General features: G+C 42.8%; 1 protein-coding gene across 3 annotated transcripts in view; it reads right to left on the bottom strand.

The window, feature by feature from the left end:
- UBE4B (ubiquitination factor E4B) overlaps positions 1–14,312 on the bottom strand; it is a 124,589-nt gene that overhangs the window by 77,403 nt on the left and 32,874 nt on the right. For all 3 annotated transcript variants that reach the window (XM_038537944.1, XM_038537945.1, XM_038537948.1), the window contains exon 2: positions 6,458–6,644. In XM_038537944.1, coding sequence (XP_038393872.1) covers positions 6,458–6,644 — 187 coding nt within the window. The remainder of the gene's footprint in view (positions 1–6,457; positions 6,645–14,312) is intronic.

Below are 14,312 nucleotides of genomic sequence, written 5' to 3'. Positions count from 1 at the left end.
GCAGAGAGATGACCTGTGGCTGAACTGTGTTGGATGTGGTGTGCCAGCTCGAACTCCAATGAGGACATCTCCTCCTGGGCCCTCTGACACCCCTACTAAAGCCTGTCCATCTTTGCCTGCAGCCCTAGCTCCTAACACAGTGCCTAGCACATAGAAGCCATTAAACGAGTATTTGAATTCATAAATGGAAGCAGGACAAAGACTATTTTCAAACATAAGAATAATTTAGATTAAATTATTATTAAGTATATTAAAGACTAGCAGCCAGACAGAGGAAATGGCTTCTGTGTTTCTAATCCAAACCCTGGAAGTAGCCCAGATGCCAAACATATCATTTGGGCTTCTTACTCATTCCAAACAGGCCCCCCTTGTTCATTTCTGCTCCCAGAGCAGAAGCTCTTTACAAAAGACGGAAACAGAATTAAGGGGGTTGAAATTATAGTAGCTGTTTGATTAGCTACTAGATCTTTTATTTAAAGCATTTAACATAGAAGTACATAAATGATTATGTCACAATCTTTAAAAATATTGTGATAACTATATTTCTATATAATTGGTTTCCTTTGTAATCTTATGTTTTATTATATGCATTTAAAAATATACTTTGAGATGCCAATCAAAGGCTTCATCAGTTTGCCAGAAGAACTCATGAAAAGACAACAATCTTTTAAGAACTCCGGCTTGAGAGTGTAGGAAAGGCATCAAGGGAACTTGTTCCACTCAAGCTAATAATTCTGTCAACATAAAATCAGCTGGTAAAGGATTTACTGGGGGACTCTTGGACAAGAATGGCCATGTCTTCGGAGAGGTCATGACAGCCAGGAAGGGTAGGGCTTTAGCTAGATATATTCAAGATGTCTAAGGGGTAGACATCAAAGGAAACAGAAAGAAGAGAAGTATAATATCAAAACAAGACTGGAAAATAAAAATCATCCAACAGGGTTAAGAATTGCCAAAGGCTGGGCAATCACAGAACAATCTAAAAACAGGGGAAGGAACTAGGAAAACCAGTTCATCCTCCCAGGAATTTAATAAGCACAGATTTTTAAAAGGAAACAAAAGAACATCTTCTCCTGTATTGGATGGTAAACTCTTCCAGGAAAGAAAGTGAGCCTCACTCATCTTTGCATTCCCATGACCTAGCACTGGGTCTGCCATAAGCCCTGAATAAACGCAGGCCGAACCGACACGTAAAAGCAACATAATCAATCATGACTGTAAAAAAAAAGTGGCAATCAGCTGTAGGAAAAATATTACCCATAGTCATAAAGTTTTAAGACAGCCAAAAGCAATGTCATATTAACAATGTAGTAAAAAAATAAAAAGAATTAAGAAATGTCTGAGCATGATAAATGTTAAATTCAGAATTGATCTGCTGGTGTTGGGGATAGGTGTGGGGAACCAGAGATTCCATCAGGGGCTCACAGGAGGTACTATGTCTCATGGATGCTACCTATTGTGTGTGTCCAGAATATTCTGTAAAAACTTTTTGGTAAAATTTTAGAAAAAAATAGGCTTAAGGATTTTTAAAATTCTGCTCAGAGTGCCAGGAAAAGCAAAGAGACAGACTAGAGCTGATCGTGGTGAAAGAGTAATGTTACAGTAAATGTTCTCTAACTAGAACTCAAGGGGCGCCTGGGTGGTTCAGTCAGTGGAGTGTGCAACTCTTGATCTTGGGGTTATAACTTTGAGCCACAATGGGTGTAGAGATTACTCAAAATAAAATCAGTTAATCAATCAATAGAACTCAAGTCTTATTTTGCATCTAACATTCCCCCCAAAAATATCTTTTCATTCACTCAGTCACTTAACTGACTGTGTGGCTGATAATACCTACTATGTGCTAGCATGGTTCTGGGGATAAGGAAATGAACAGCATTGATAAGGTCCCTGCTCTAACCTTATACTCTAAAGGGAGGAAGGGATGGTGATTAAAACAGCAACAACAAAAAAGTCCATAAATGGTACTTCCACAGGGAAGCAAGGTCTTTGCAGATGCCATTAAGTTAAGATGAGGTCCCTAATACAATAATTGGTATCCTCGCAAGAAAAGGGAAACTTAAACACAGACACACACAGAGAGATGGCCATGAAAACACAAAGGACAGTGGAGTGGTGCTGCCATAAGCCAAGAAGAGCCAAGGATGACCAGCAACCAACAGAAGCTAGAAGAGTCTTCACTGGAGCCTTCTGAGGAAGCACAGTTCTATCTATACCTTGACTTTTGACTTCTACCCTTCAGAATTGTGACAGAATATAATTCTGTTGTTCCAGGCCATCAAACTGTGATACTTTGCTATGGTGGCCCCAGTAAAAGGGTTGCAAAAGGTGGGATCACTGATGGGAGAAGCAACTTGCAAGACTCATCGCAGCTCCCTAACCTTTGTGCTAATAACCTGTATCAGAAAGCATCTCAACTAAAAAGGCTGCCAAGTGACTGCCACATCACTCCTAGATGAGGAAGTCCTCACCACGGTACCAGTTTACCCAGGATCTGTGTCTATCCAGAAAGCACTTCTTGATTCTAGAACAGAAGTTTCTCTTTCATATTCAGTGGATGGTAAATCTACCCACTGGCCCTCCATCTACCATCAAGGACCACAGAAAATAAGCAGTGGCCCTCCTCTTCCTCACAGCAACTTTTCACATTTTTTTTAAAGATTTTATTTTTTTTATTCATGAGAGACACACAGAGAGAGAGAGAGAGGCAGAAACACAGGCAGAGGGAGAAGCAGGCTTCATACAGTGAGCCTGATGTGGGTCTCGATCCCAGGAGTCCAGGATCACGCCCTGGGCTAAAGGCAGGCACTAAACCGCTGAGCCACCCAGGGATCCCCGACTTTTCACATTTTTTAAATGAAAACCTATCACGTCCTCTTGAGATTTTTTTTTTAAAGATTTATTTATTTATTTATTCATGAGAAACACAGAGAGAGAGAGAGAGAGGCAGAGACACAGGCAGAGGAAGAAGCAGGCTCCATGCAAGGAGCCTGATGTGGGACTCGATCCCGGGTCTCCAGGGTCACACCCTGGGCTGCAGGCGGCGCTAAACCGCTGCGCCACCGGGGCTGCCCTTGAGATTTTCTTTTAAGTTATATAAGTCTATGTTGTTTTGGTCATTTTCTCTTGTGAGTCACTTATTAATTCAGCAGATGAACTGATTTAATGTGCCGAGCACTGCTAAACACACTGGGATACTACAGTCGGTAAAAAAATCTCTGTACCGTGGCTTACACTTTAGTAGGAGAAGCAGAGGAAACAGGATAGACAAGTCATATATGTGCAACATGAGCTGGTGACAAGAGCTCAAAGACAAAGTATACATGTCAGGTAGAGGTAGTACTTCCAGACAGTGTGCCAAAGCTGGTGATCCTTACATAAACATCTGAAGAGCTGAATGGAAAAGCCATGTGGATTTTTAGGGCCCCCAAGAGGGGTCATGGCTGGAATGTTCCAGGAAGAGCAAGGAAGCCTGTATGGCTGGAGGAGAGGCAGCAAGGAGGAGGAGCAGAGCCAAAGCAGGGCCAGGTCACACATAGCCTCGGGTGGAGGTGAGGACTTTGACTTTCATTCTTGATGAGGGGGAGCCAATGGAGGGAGCCAATAAAAAACTGACATGGCCTTATGGTCTTATGAGGTGCTTGTTTTCCGTTTCATTTTGTTTAAACTTGCTTACTTAATAAATCTGTGAAAATTTGTTTATCCAACCTGCCAGGCGCATAGCTAATAATATCTAGCTGGCTGTGGTTATGAATAATGGTGGTTATGTGAGAAACATAATCAAGACTTCACAGCATAGAGGTGCACTGCTCAAAACTAACCATCTAGAGCTGCCCAACTCTTCCATTAGTTTGTGATGGAGACATAATGAGCTTGCTGTGAAAAATAACCCTGCTATTCTACAAGCTTGTACTTGTGCTCCAGTGGAACCCAGTCTGGTACTATCCAAAGAGCCTGAAGTGAAGCCAGTGTAGGCATGGAGACAACAGTCAGAAGGCCACTCCAATAATCCAGGTAAGATATGTTCGTGTCCTAGACTCCTCATTTGGCCCACTGTTTTTGTAAATAAAGTTTTACTGAAACACAGCCATGCTCTTTCATTTATATATTGTCTGTGGCTGCTCTTATGGTACAGAAGGAAAAACAAATAGTTGTGACAGAGACTACAGAGTCTGCAAAACCAAAAATACTTACTATCTAGCCCTTTACAGAAAGTTTGCTGACTCCTGATCTAGAATATGAGGTAAAAAAGAAAAGGCAACGTTTTAGGCTTAAGCAACTTGAGAAAAGTGAACTGCCATTTATTGAGATGGGATTCTAGGAGAAGACAAGATGTGAGGAAATATCCAGAGCTCAGTTTTGGAGTGTTAACTATGAGATGTTTCTGAGATGACATCAGAGTCTGAGATTCAAGAACAGTTCTGGGCTAGAGAAATCAACTGGGACCAGCAGCTTGGAGATAACAATTAAAGCTGGAAAACCAGATAAAATCAGTAAATCAACACAGATGGAAAGGACAACAGGTTAAATATTGAGTCCTAGACCCCTGACATCTACAGGTCAAGAGAAATGAAAAAGAACCATACAAAGCTGCAAGAAGAAACAGAAAGGATGAAAACCACGAGAGTGAGGATCTCAGGAAGCCAAAAGAAAGCATGTCAAGAAGAGGGCCAAAGCCCCATCACCTGAGACTGTGATGGTGACTCAGAGCACAGGAGGCCTCACTCATGTGTATTCGAATTAGCAGTGGGTGCAAGGACAAAAGAAGGAGACAGAGGACAGGCAATTTGTGCACCAGAAGTTTTGTTGTGATGCAGAGCAGAACAGTGGGGTGGAAGCTGGCAGGGGAAATGAGATCAGGAGAGTTCCTTTTTATGTATTCCCATGATGGGAGTAGGAACAGCATGTATAATGACTGCTAAAAAAATAAGTTTTCTACTTGCAACAGAAACCCCGAGGAAGCAGGAAAGATGGGAAGTGCTGGGGCAATGGCTCTGAGTAGGGGAGAAGAGATGGCATCAGGGGACAGAATCCGGTAGAAGTGGATGATTCAAACTTAACAAGACAGAAAAAAAAAAAAAAAAAAAAAACTTAACAAGAACCGGCCACACATACAGGCAGGCAGGAGGATGTGGGGATGGGAAGCTTATGGGAATCTCCTGTCATCTGCATCTAAGGTATGAGCATGACTCTGACATGGGCCTCCTTCCTGCCTGTTGCTGATGCAGTGAGAGCTCAGGCCCCTTCCTTTCCCCCAGGTCTCCCCCAACAGTTCCCAGCATTTCAGGTGGGACTTGGTCATAGTGAGACAAACAGGACTGCGGTCACAGTGAGACAAATAGCACTGTCCGGTAGCACTGTTTCCAAGGAAAGGGTAAAAACCCAACTGGAATCCTGAGCCCTTCCCTTCTCAGAAGACCATCACAGCTTCTCAGAGGTGTACAGAGAATACATTTCAGGCAAACGCACTGTTTATAACTGATGATGTGGCATAAGCATCTCTCACTTTTATAATTAACAGAAGGATGTACAAGCATTTATGTTTACAAGGGGAAGAGTCTATAATGATGTCTAACAAGGCTTATGGTAACAGAAACTGCAAATACTTTTTTTTAACTGACAAGTTACTTAGTTCAGAAAAACAGATTATGTGGAAGGCAACTAAGGAAAAGTGCATTACCATGACTGCAGAACTAACAATCATATTAAATTATTTGATGACATGACAGTGAATGCAGGTCTGAATGCACCTGCTTTTTCAAAATTAGAATCCTAATCATAATACTAATTATAATGGTAATAATTCTTATGTTCAGCAAAAAGTTCACCTGATAAAAGACAGATGTTTTCAAATATAGAGTATGCATCAAGGTAACTGTTTCCCAACAAAAAGTCCCAACAAAGGATATCAACCTTGAGCCCATTAATTATAAAGAAAAAATTTTCATAATAGTTAAATAATTGTCAATGAGATAGTTATAAAACATCCATCAGTAAAACTTTTACACTCTGAAAATTCAGTGTTACAAGACAATGTAAAATTTAAAAAAGGAAATTCATATAGAGACTTGTTATTTTGACCATTATTTCAATCTTGCATTTTCAGATGATTTTATCATAAAAGAAAAGTACCAACCAAACTCATAAAATCAGGTAAACCAAATTAAGTCTTAATCACTTTGCCATCGGAGATTAAGACCTGATCCTGTTTGAAACAAACAACGAAAGTCATGGAAAAGAAAACCATTACGTTTAACACGTCATCACCAAAATGAATAGAGATTAACCAAACACAATATAATGATCTTAACCTTTTAAACTACCGCTTGCAGGATTTTAAAAAGTTGCTGTCCAATTCATTTCACCTTATTGTGAAAATGTCACAACCTAGAAAGCTTCCTAGAAAGCTATGACTGAAATTATAAATGGGTCCCAGGTACAGAGAAGTAAGGCTTACCTGATGCACCTATAGGGGAGGTAGCTGGGGTCATGTTGTGGACATTGAGACCAAGGCTCTGGGAAGGGCCTGGGGCTGATGCTGCGATAGGAGGCCCCAGAGGGTTCTCCCTCTGGGGCGAGGTGAGTGGGGTGGTTGGCTGGGAGGTCTGTCCACCAGCAAGTCGTGCAAGGCGCCTCCGTCGGATCTACAACAAGGAGAAAAGACATTTGATTTTTCAACCACAGAAACACAATTCTGCCTGAGTCGAACAACATTAACATTGTCAGCAACCATAAAAAGCCACACTGGAGTTTAACAGCTAAATATACCTTGAGAAAAAAGGATTCATTCAAAACAAGTAATAACTTATCATACTAGAACGTTCACAACCACCTCACTTTTTAAAAACTGCATTTGGGTGGCTCAGTGACCGAGTGTCTGCCTTCAGCTCATGTCATGATCCTGGAGTCCTGGGATCAAGTCCTGCATCGGACTCCCTAAAGGGAGCCTGCTTCTCTCTCTTCTTCCCTCCCTCTGCCTACGTCTCTGCCTCTCATTTATTCATGAGAGATACAGAGAGGCAGAGACGTAGGCAGAGGGAGAAGCAGGCTCCATGCAGGGAGCCCAATGTGGGACTCGATCCCGGGACGGGGACCTCAGGATCATGCCCTGAGCCAAAGACAGATGCTTAACTGCTGAGCCACCCAGGTGTCCCGAAATAAATTATTTTAATAAATAAATTAATTAATTAATAAAATAAAATAAAATAAAATAAAAACTGCATCTTATTGCCTTACAACCCCTGTTTATCACACTTCCTTAACTGATAATGTGAATCCACCATAAGCACACTATACTTTTAAACTGAATCTTGTTGTTTTTTTTTTTAAGATTTTATTTATTTATTCATGAGAGACACAGAGAGAGAGAGAGATGCAGAGACACAGGCAGAGGGAGAAGCCGGCTCCACGCAGGGAGCCTGACGTGGGACTTGATCCCGGGTCTCCAGGATCACACCCTGGGCTGCAGGCAGCGCTAAACCGCTGCACCACCGGGGCTGCCTCGAATCTTGTTATTTTAATAAAACTGTGTAACTTCGTTATTTTAAAGAGCTGAGTTGTTTGTTTTTAGAGAGGAAGAGAGAGGGGGTAGGAGGTGGGAGAAAAGGCAGAGAGAACCCCAAACAGGTTTCACACCCAAGGGCTCAATTTCATGATCCTTGAGAGGACCTGAGCAAAAATCAAGAGTCAGATACTCAACCGACTAAGCTACCCAAGCTCCCCTTAATAGATAAGATTTTATTTTATTTTATTTTAATTTTTTTATTTATTTATGATAGTCACACACAGAGAGAGAGAGAGAGGCAGAGACACAGGCAGAGGGAGAAGCAGGCTCCATGCACCGGGAGCCCGACGTGGGATTCGATCCCGGGTCTCCAGGATCGCGCCCTGGGCCAAAGGCAGGCGCCAAACTGCTGCGCCACCCAGGGATCCCAATAGATAAGATTTTAAATAAATACTCAATTTAATTCACTAAAACAAAAGTTTCAAAAGTAACAATCGTTAAACCAAGACAAATTTTGCCATCGCTTTTAGAGCAAAGTAACTGGATTTTTCTTACTTAATTGCAAGAAAAATATAATCTGCCACTTCTTCCTTATAATACTCCAGTGATTACAATTATCTACCACAAAATTCCAGTGGATCACAGAAATGTTTCCCTCTCATTTTGATAGTCATTAATTCAAAACTAGGCAATAAACTCTCACCAACCACCTGCTGTCCCAGGTAGTGAGGACATCTAACTACTGTGATAAGGCTTCTCCCTCTACATAGGCATCAAAGAAGCAAATCAACTAGGCTGACACACTCATTCCATTACAAATAACGAAGAAGAAAAAGTTAACCTCTAACAAATGCTAACTGGGATGGACCTAATTTGAAATAAGAATCTGTCATTCTAACACTGCAGAAAATCTGCTCCTTCTATTGTTCAGACAACCAAAGACATCCTGATTCTTGACCCCACAGCTGAAAAGCCCACTCCAATGCCCCTGCTGCAAATACATCAACGAATTTACACAAAATCCTGAAGTTGTTTGGTTGTTTATCTATCTACTTCACTAGATTAAATCCCTTGAAGGAAAGATCAGGTCTTAATTACTAAAAATAAACACTGAGGGACACCTGGCTGGCTCAGACAGTTGGGTGTGTGACCCTTGATCCCAGAGTTGTGAGTCTGAGGCCCATGTAGAGGGCAGAGATTATAAATTAAAAAAAAATAAAACTGGGGCAGCCCCGGTGGTGCAGCAGTTTAGTGCCGCCTGTAGCTCAGGGTGTGATCCTGGAGACCTGGGATCGAGTTCCACATCAGGCTCCTTGCATGGAGCTTGCTTCTCCCTCTGCCTGTGTCTGCCTCTGTGTGTGTGTGTGTGTGTGTCTCTCATGAATAAATAAAATATTTAAAAAATTAAAAAATTAAATTAAACACTAACTCAGCACTTTGCCTTCTAGCCATGTTCTCAACACTTTATACATCCATACTCACTTATCCTCTTAATGAGCCTTTGTAGGTACTTATGCCCACTATATATATGAGCAAACTGTGGCACAGAGGTTATATCTTTGCCTAATTAGTAAGTGGCAGAGCTGGAATATGAGCTCATGCAGTCTGGCTCCAGCACATATGCCCTCACCACTAACCCAACAGTCTGGGGATCTCTGGGGGTCTCCAAGACCCTTGTAGAGGATATGCTGAGGCCAAAGCTATTTTTACAATATCACTAAGACATCTGCCTTTTTCGCTCTCATTCTCAAGTGTCTGATGGAGCTTTCCAGAGACTACGTGACATGTCATGTTGCAACACTTAAATACAGAATTTAATATGAGAATTCAGCTCTATTCTAGTAAATCAGACACTAAAAAGCCTTGCAGAAGTGAAGACAATGTCATTTTTCTCACTAAAGTGTTTGTTTTGGAAAATCTTCACCATATCCTAAGAGTGCAAAGGAGTCCTGAGACCAAACTTCTGAGAAGCAGGCCACCCTCTCTTATTCATCCTTATCTCCCTACTGTCTGTAACAGGTGCTCAGCGCTCACTCCCCGAACAGAGAACAGTGAAGGTCATTACAACTCATCCAAGGGAGAATTGGGATTGAGATGAAAAAACTCACTGCAAGAGATTACTGATTTCTCTCATGAACACTTACTGGGGGTGGAGTGTGGGGATAGTGGCTCAGAAATTCCCACCCCGACCTGTTCCCAATCCAATTACTCAAGCCAGAGACCTACGATTTGTGTTCACTGCTTTCTCACTTCCCCATCTCCTCAAACACAGTTTATCACCAAGCTCTGCTCGTTCTACCTGGGTCCACCCTCTCCTCTCAGCTCCTCTGCCATAACCCTATCCAGGCCATCACCCTTTCTCACCACACCCTCTGCAATAGGTCCTAATGAATCTGTATCCACTCTGGCATGGTGAAAACAAAGGCTGCATATTGTTTTCTTTAATCACTTTCAAGATTTCTGAAATGCAAATCAAACCACAATGAGATAACGCCTTATACCCACTAACATGGCTGCCACTGAAAAACCGTAAAACAACAGGTGCTGGTGAGGATGTGGAGACTCTGGAACCCTTGTGCACTAGTGATGGGAAAGTCAAGTGGTGCAGCCACCATTTTAAACAGTTGGGTGGTTCTTCAAAAAATTAGAAATAGAATTACCATAGGATCCAGGAAATCCACTCCTAGGAAACTGAAATACCCAAGAGAATGAAAGCAGGGACTCAAAGAGCAATCTGTTCACCCATGTTCACAGCAGCATTATTTGTAAGAGCTAAGGTGTAGAAGCAACCCAAGTGTCCATCAATGGATAAATGGATAAACAAAATGTGGCATATACATACAATGGAATATTATTCAGCCTTAAAAAGGAAGGATGCTCTCACACAGGCTACAACACAGATGAACCTTGAGGACATGATACTGAGTGAAGTAAGCTAGTCATAAAAAGACAAATACTGTATGATTCCACTTATATAAGGTACCCAGAGCAGTCAAATTCAGAGAGACAGAAGGTAGAATAGCAGTTGCCAAGGGCTGGGGCGATTTTAAAAATCTAAGTATAGAATAAAATCCTAAGCGATAAGAAAGCATGTTATCCTACTTTCCCCCACAATCTATTCTCCACGCAGCAATCACAGTAATTCTTTAAAAACACAACCCAGGACAGCCCCAGTGGCGCAGCGGTTTGGCGCCGCCTGCAGCCCGGGGCGTGATTCTGGAGACCCAGGATGGAGTCCCGCAGTGGGCTCCCTGCATGGGGCCTGCTTCTCCCTCTGCCTGTGTCTCTGCCTGCCTCTCTCTCTCTCTCTCTCTCTCTGAATGAATAATAAATCTTAAAAATAAATAAATAAATAAACAAATAAATAAATAAATAAAAATAAAAATAAAAATAAAAATAAAATAAAAATAAAAACACAACCCAGCCTCTCCTGCCCAAACCATTCAATGGCTTCCCTACTGCACTTGGAATAAAAACCAAGTCCTCACTGTGTTCTATGGCGCAACCTGCTATGTCTCTCCAGGCTCCTGGCACACCACACTAGGTGGCAACCATGCTGGTCCTTTGACAGTTCCTAGAGCACCTTAAGCTCTATCTTACCATCAGCCACTTGCAATTCCTTAAGCCTAGAGGCAATTTTTCTAATTCTTGGCATGGCTGGTTCTTTCCCTTCGTTCCATTCTCAGCTTAAATGTCACTTCCTCCTAGAGGACTTCCCTGGTCACCTTATCTAGCACTATCCAATATTGTAGCCCTTTGATCATATGCTTCAAGCACTCTGCATGGTCTGTAATTATTTTACCTATTTCTTTTTTTTTAAGATTTATTTATTTAGGGAATCCCTGGGTGGCGCAGCGGTTTGGCGCCTGCCTTTGGTCCAGGGCGCGATCCTGGAGACCCGGGATCGAATCCCACGTCGGGCTCCCGGTGCATGGAGCCTGCTTCTCTCTCTGCCTGTGTCTCTGCCTCTCTCTCTCTCTGTGATGACTATCATAAATAAATAAAAATTTTTTAAAAATGTAGAATTCTTTCAAAAAAAAGATTTATTTATATAAAAAAGATTTATTTATTTATTTATTTGAGAGAGAGAGAGAGAGCATGCATGCACACATACTCACGAGCAAAGGGGGGGGGGGTGGGCAGAGAGAGAGAGGGACAACCAGACTCCACGCTGAATGTGAAGCTCTCATGTGAGGCTTGATCCCAGGGCCCTGAGATCATGACCTGAGCCAAAACCAAGAGTTGGACGCTTAACCAACTGAGCCACCCAGGCACCCCTGGAATTATATTATCTATTTCTTACTGTCTTGCTTACTATTTCCCTAGTAGGACAGAAGCTCCATAAGAAGCCACATCTGTTGTTTTCCCTGGTGTATCTCCAGCACTGAGTGTAGTGCCAGGCATGTAACAGCTCTGTACATATCCAATGATGGGGAAAAGTAGTATGTGGAATCAAGACAGGTGAAGTAATAAAGCCACCAGAAGAGTGTTTCACTAAATAGTCAAAGCCCAATGTTTCAGACTTCTGACATTAACTCTTTTTCAGATACCCTCTCATTCAACAAATATTCATTGAGTACCACAGTAAACTAAATAGTTCCTGCTCTCATGGCACTTGGATTCTAGCAGAGGCCAAAAGGACAACAGCCAAATGGACAAAAAGGATGTCAGGTGGTCATGAGCACCCTCAGAGAGAAATGAAGTAGGGAGGGAGAGCGGGGCCCACTGGGGAGAGGGTGCTGCGATTCTCACAGCAGGTGGATGGAGAGGCCTCTTGGGCAAAGAAGGCATCTGCAAACACGAAGGAAGACAGAGAGTAAAGCAGGTGGATATCTGGGAAGGATGATGGGAGTGTGGTTGGCTCATGTTCCAGGTCAGCAAACCGTATGTGGCTGGAGCAAAATGAGCAAGAAGGAAACAGCAGATGGTGAGTGCACCGGCATGAAGGGGTCTTATAGGCTGTGGTGAAAGCCCCAGCACTGGGAAGCCACCAGGGGATTTTATTCAGAAAAGTAATGTAATTCCACTTATGTTCGTATGATTATTTTGGCTGCTACAGAGAATAAACTGTAGGGGCAAAAGTAGAGAGGATCCTTAGAAGGATGACAATGACCTGAACTCGAATGAGTGAGGCCGTGAACATTGTAGTGAGTGGTCAACTGGGACACACTTTGAAGGTAGAGTGCAAGCTCACAGGATTTGCTGGTGGACTAGACGGTACCAAAGGAGGTAATAAGGCTGACACCAACATCCTGGGCCAGAGCAACTTATCAAATCAGTTTACTGAGACAAAGATGGTAAGAAACGAGAGAGGAAGGAGATAAAAGTTCTTTTAGACACATGATTAGTAAACATGAGACAGAGTTGTCTTCGTGTGAATTCTACCTGCTTTTTGAGAAGATAGTAATTAGGGGGCACTTGGCTCAGTCGGTTAAGCGTCTGCCTTCAGCTCAGGTCCTGGGATAGAGCCTCGTTTATGGGTCTCTGCTCAGGGGGGAGCCTGTTTCTCCCTCTGCTCCTCCCCCTGCTCCTGCGTTCTCTAATAAATAATTAAAATCTTTTTAAAGTAGGTAGTAATTAAATAAACAGCAATTAAAACACATGATCTGACAAAAGGCAGGACAGAGGGCAGGTCAGGATGCCCCGGTGAGAGCTGTCAGCTTCCAGACAGAACAGAGAGCTGTGAGCTGGGACAAAGTCACTTCAGCAGTGTGTGCCCGTAGGGATTCAGAAGTCTGAGGATGAAGCCCTACAACACGACCCCTGGAGTGGGGGAGAGGAAGTGATACCAATAAAGGAGAGTGAGAGTGGCATCGAGGGGCCTCTGGGTTCACCAGGAGGGCTGACACTCCCTGGCTTCCTAGATACCAGGCAGAGGATTTCAGCCACGAATGACATCACTCTGTGTACGGGCTGAGCAACATGAAGACTGACCAGTGGACCTGGCAAGGAGGTGGGGGGACCTGGCTGGCTCAGCCAGTTAAGTGTCTGCCTTCAGCTCAGATCATGATCCCAGGATCCTGGGATCGAGCCCAGCATCGGGTTCTCTGCTCTGCAAGGGTCTGCCTCTCCTCTTCATCTGCCTCTCCCCCAGCTCATGCTCTCTCTCAAATAAATAAATGAAATCTTAAAAAAAAAAAAAAAAAAAAAAAAGGAAAGGGAACTGAGGGCCTCATTGAAACCTATTTTGATGGAGTGGGGCTGAAAGCTTGACTGGAGCCAGTCCAACAAAGAACGGGAGACTAGAAGTACTGCTTTCTGAGGTTTTTTACTGTAAAAGAAAAAAAAAAGAAAAGAAACAAAAGAGCTAAGTGGAGGAGGGGAAGGGAGTGATTACGGAGACAGTCCACCAGTCTACCCTGCCAAGGAAGAGAAGGAAGGATGAAAGTGTCTAAAGACAGATGGGCTACTGACCCCAGTGGTGTTACATGCACAACACACTAAGAAATGCACAGCAGAGGGACATGAACCCAGGATCTGTCAGGAAACCTGCATCCTGGTGCCACCCCAGACTGGCCATGCTTGCTGTCATCTTGGATAACACATTAAACTCTTCCTCAGCTAGGAAACAGGAATAATAAACTCAGTCCTAAATAGCTTCCTCGGGTAGCTATAATAATTAAACGGGGTAGTATATGAAAAAGTACTTAAAAACTACGGGTAAAGATAAATTATGGTATATTCCTACTTGGGAGTCCATGGGGCAATCTAATGAGTGAGCCTGTGCTCTACACAACAGCCTGGATGACTCTCACAAACAATATTGAGCAGAAACAGCTAGATATAATAAAGTGCAGATTGCATGACT

Source organism: Canis lupus, chromosome 5 (genome assembly GCF_011100685.1).
Source record: "Canis lupus familiaris isolate Mischka breed German Shepherd chromosome 5, alternate assembly UU_Cfam_GSD_1.0, whole genome shotgun sequence".
NCBI classification, from domain to species: Eukaryota; Metazoa; Chordata; class Mammalia; order Carnivora; family Canidae; genus Canis; species Canis lupus.
The sequence above is the reverse complement of the archived record's forward strand: the minus strand, read 5'-3'. Positions and strand labels throughout refer to the sequence as shown.